This window comes from Pteropus vampyrus, unplaced genomic scaffold (genome assembly GCF_000151845.1).
Source record: "Pteropus vampyrus isolate Shadow unplaced genomic scaffold, Pvam_2.0 Scaffold49, whole genome shotgun sequence".
Lineage (NCBI taxonomy): Eukaryota > Metazoa > Chordata > Mammalia > Chiroptera > Pteropodidae > Pteropus > Pteropus vampyrus.
In genome coordinates this window covers 6006723-6011391 of record NW_011888830.1, presented here as the reverse complement: position 1 = coordinate 6011391, position 4669 = coordinate 6006723, and the positions used below count along the sequence as shown (strand labels likewise).

Here is a 4669-nt window from a genome sequence, read left to right as displayed (position 1 = left end):
GGAGAGCACCTGCGTGGGGGAGTCTGTGCAGGGCTCCGCCCCGGCCCGTCTCCCTGCCGCTTCGAGCCCCGGCCAAGCCCGGCATCCCACACGGCAGACGCTGCTGTCGGAGGGCAAGAGCGATGCTGAGGTCACCGCATCTGGGGACACGAGACGACAGCAGCCTTCGCCACCCCGTCTTCTCCACCCCATGGGACTCGGCTCACACAGACGGCCGGGGTCCTGACTCAGGGTCTGACGAGCCTCGCGGCTGCAGGAGAAGCCACATCCGTTCTGCCCACAGCACCCCGGTGACGTCTGGGAGCAAGGACCCTGTGCCCGGGCCGGCCTGCGCTCGCACAGCTCTGCAGTGGGGCGAGGCTTCCCTCTCCCCAAACTTCAGCTCCTCTACACCGTCTACACCATCTGCTTTCCTTCCTTCGATAGTGTTTTTATTAAGAATTCATGTTTTCATATAACACACTCCTGCCCATTTCCCCCTCCAGCCTCACCAGTTCTGTGAGAGCTGGATCAAACGCCAGCACAGGCTGAAAAGTGTCTTCCTGTTCAAACCCCACCAATTTTACCCGAGCCACTGGCAGGGCACGCTGCTGTCTGTCCTGTATGATAACTGCATGCAACGTATCTCCCAGGCCAGGTTGGGAGGCACTCTGCCCCCTCGCTGTAGTTAGTGCCCACCGAATATTAGTTAAATGAATGAATGAGTGAATATATTTGTTTTAAAGTATTTTCTCTTCTGGGAAAACTGCATGACCCATTTAAAATGAGCTTGCCATTCAGTCCTACACAAAGCTTTATGCTACTGTGTGTTCATCGCAAGTTCCCAAAGTGTTCCATTTCAAGATTTCCAAATAAGCAGTACAGGAGAACTTTCAGTTTCTAGAATATTCCTGGAAAATTCTAAGCCTTCTTCAAAAGCTAAGACGCTTCACTGTCGAGCCGAGCCTTCAGACTTTGGCCTCTTTCTGCCTTCCCTCAGAAGGGTTTGCTTCTTCTGCAAAATGAGAGGTGTCAGAACAGAAGCTGGCTTCCGGCATTCTGTGACACTTACGGCGCCCGTGGGGCCTTCACGGCCGGGCCACCCCGGCAACGTGAGGCAGACCTCTGGCAGGACACTGAACAGGACAAAAGGGTGCGTGTGTGCCACGTGCACCTTCATTCACACTCAGACGTCTGCTGCATCATATGTCCTATGTCACCTTCAGGTGTTGCTAACAACATTTATTTGTAAAAAGCACATTAAAATGCGTGTGTGACAGCTTTTGTACTGATAGTACGTTGAGGTGATCTAACTGACGTATCAACAAACTTCGTGCGTGTGACTTTTCATCTTATATAACCAGAAATTCCTAGTGAGCAATCAGGGCACGGGGCCTCCTCTTACACAAACACAGCTGTTGTTTTGAGAAAATAATATGATAAACAGAGTTGTCAGGAAGGAGGCTGTGTCCATAAAAATTAATGTCGGGTTGGCCTGCGAAATGTACCCAACACACGTGCGCACGCACGGGCACACACACACACACGCGCGCACACACACACACACACACACACACACAGAGTTTTCCACCTTTATTTGCAACAATGAGGGTTCAAATACCAATGATGACAGCGAGCCTAACACGGGAATAAAAGCGAGAAGACAGGAGCCCGGTTTCAGACCCACGGAGACTTCTGGAATATTGGAAATCAAGGGGGAAGAACCTGGCGGAGAATGAGAGTCTCAGAGTCTAGAAAGAGAAGGGGTCACCGAGGCCACACGCAGAGGGAGTGAGAGGGGGTGTCTGGGGTGAAGGCACAGAGCTGTGCCTGGAAGGGCGGGTGCAGCCACTTGGGGACGAGACGGAGGCAGCGAGGGATCTCAGAGAAAGAGGACACGAATCCCTGTGGCGAGCTGCGGGGTGAGCTGGTCTGGAAAGCTGGAGTTCACTGCCCACTGAGGCTCATGCTCCGCGGGCTGTGCCAAAGGCCGGCGGGAGCCCTGCTGAGGGGCTGGCCCTGGACCGTCCCCGGGGACTTTCCACACCCCGCCAACGACTGCGAAGAAGGCAGGCGATGGGGACAGATCGGGATTCCACCGAGTGCCACCCGTCGTGGCTTCTCAGTAGCCCCGGATCTCCCGGGCACGCTTTGAAGCTGGACAGAGTAAGGAGACCACTTCGGCTCGGACGAGGCCCCCAGCTGCTCCGCCTCCCAGAAGAAAGATTTTGCGTGACGGTCTCTCTTCATGCCCTTCCTCCTGGCAGCTCGATGCTCTCCGCTCAGAAATGGGCCCTTCGCCCCTGCGCCTGCTCTGGGCTCAGGAGTCCACCGTCTGCCCAGCTTTCTTACGGGGCTTCTTATGGGGCCGCCTTCACTGCTCTAAGCAGTGAACCCCACGGATGCATGAGTTTTGTCTTCCTCTGGACCGTGGCTCTGGAGCACGGGCTGGGGTCACCGAGGGGATCATTTTGCGTTTGTTCCTTGGAAGTTCAGGCAGAATCTCCATCTGCAGGCAGCAGATAAAGGTGATGATCTGAGACATTATCTCACCTGGTGGCCCCGTTTTATAGAGGAAGAAGCCGAAGCCCGGAGAGGCTGACTGTGCGCCTTGGAGGTTGGGCGTTTGCTTGTTTCTGACCCAGCTGCCCGGTGACAGCTCACTCGTGCTTTGCATCTGGTTTGGTTCCAACCAGGTGCTGCTCCATTCAGAAATCAACACAGTTCCGTGGGAATCTGCATGAGATCCGGCAGGACCGGAGCTGGGGACGCCCGAACCCAGAAGTTCAGAGCAAGCGATGGCCAGGTGTGCAAACGAGTGACCCGACAAGAAAGTGACCGAAGCTGCGGGGTGCCAGGGTCCCAGAAAACAGGGGACCGAGAGGTTTGACACACTCTATGTGGCAGGTCTATAAACGATTAGGAATGGCCGCTGCGAACTGGCTGTTCTGTAACCTGTGCTTTAATATTCTTCTTCCGGTGTCACTCACTATTCCATTTACATATATTTTTATGTAATTCAGAAATTCCCACAAACGAGCCATGCAATTAGCCTCATGAAGGTTCACTCTCTGTTGCCTGAATCACGCTTGTCCTCAAAACGTAAATATGCCAACGTATTGTTTGTTTTCAGACCTCATTCTCCTGCAGATTTTGGTTTAAGAAAAATGTCTCTCGAATGCGAACTATCTCCTACCCTGCTGATTACTTGAAACAAACGAAAATAAATATGTAAAGTCGCATTTCCGAGTATTTGCTTAGCTGTGCTATTTGCTGTTTATTTTAGCTGGATCGCCTTCTTCTGCTCCCTAGAGTCCTCCGAAAGCCGTAACGACATTGTCTGTACACATTCTGCGCAGCTTCAGGAAATGAAAGGCACTCCTATTTTGAGTCAGTGTCTTAGCCCAGGCTCCTGTGTCAAAAATGCCGGTGGGTTGAGGCCCGAAACAATACATGTTTATTTTCTCACAGTTCTGGGGGTTGGAGGCCCGAGATCAAGGTGCTGGCACATCTGGGTCACAGCGAGCATCCCTTCCTCGCGGATGGCCTTCTCAGTGTGACCCCAAGGGGTGGAGAGGGGCCAGGCCACCTCTCCTGGGTCTCTCCTCATACGGACACTAATCCCACTGCGTGCCACCTCCCGCCCCCGACGCCACCGCGGGCACGCACCTGCCCAGCGGTGACGGTGAGGGGGTCTGTGCTTCCCCAGGCCCCACGGCGGGCACACACCTGCCCAGCGTGATGGTGACTCACTGCCTTTCTGTTTTTAGATGCGGGAGGGGACGGGAGAGCAGGGACAGGGACTTTGAGGGTCCCAGCTGCTCATCGTCGTGACTCGAACATCAGCCACGATGACCGCGTGAGCTTTACCTCCTCAGGCCGCAACATCTTTCTAAATCTCTTTCTCCTTTACTTACTCCCCCCGCCCCAATTCACAAATTCTCAAGGGAAATAAGCGATCGTCCAGACGGTGCAACTGCTTCAGAGCTGACCAGAGGCATTCTGGGGTTCGGCCTGGCCCCGTTCTAAGCCTCTGATACAGTGTGGGGAAAATCACCCAGCTGCGCTCTGCCTCGGTTTCCCCACCCGGGGAGAGACTTCCCCTTCCCTCTGCGCTGAGTTTAAAGGAGCCTGTTATTCACAGCACACATGGCCACCAGAAAACGCTGCGTTTCTCAACCACGCGGAAAGGCCCTCCGTACGACACGCGGCCGCGGCGTTTCGGGGCAGGAGAGGGGCAGCAGCTGGAACGGTCTCCTCCGCTCTCGCAGAAGCAGTGCCGACGGGCGAGGTCTGCGAGCAGCCTCCTCTCTGCAGCTCTGAGGTCCGGACCCGGGACGCAAACCACGGCTCCAAGCGCTAACACAGCGGCCGGCTGGCCTCTGGCTCAAGGGACAGCTGTGACCGAGGTTACGTAACAGGAAGGTCCCTGTGGAGCTTGGCCAGGCACTGGCTGGCTGGGGCTCACGCTGCCTCTACCTCTGAGCTCGGAAATATGGGAGCATCTGTCTGTCTATGCGGCTGTCTTCACACAGCTGGCACAAACACAGGCAGCTAGTCTGGGAAGGCGGGAGTCAGAAACGACAGAGCCAGCAGGCCACCGTCTGGGGACTTCACCGTGGAGAGAGGCTGGGGCTCTGAGGCAGGACAGACCACTCTCCTAGGCCCATGTCCCTCCGCGTGCCAAGTG

General features: G+C 55.3%; 1 protein-coding gene across 1 annotated transcript in view; it reads right to left on the bottom strand.

Moving 5' to 3' along the window:
• Positions 1-4669, bottom strand: part of ITIH5 (inter-alpha-trypsin inhibitor heavy chain family member 5) — an 87767-nt gene that overhangs the window by 4651 nt on the left and 78447 nt on the right. Inside the window, exon 19 of the mRNA XM_011359658.1 lies at positions 2409-2488. Within this exon, the coding sequence (XP_011357960.1) occupies positions 2409-2488 (80 nt within the window). The remainder of the gene's footprint in view (positions 1-2408; positions 2489-4669) is intronic.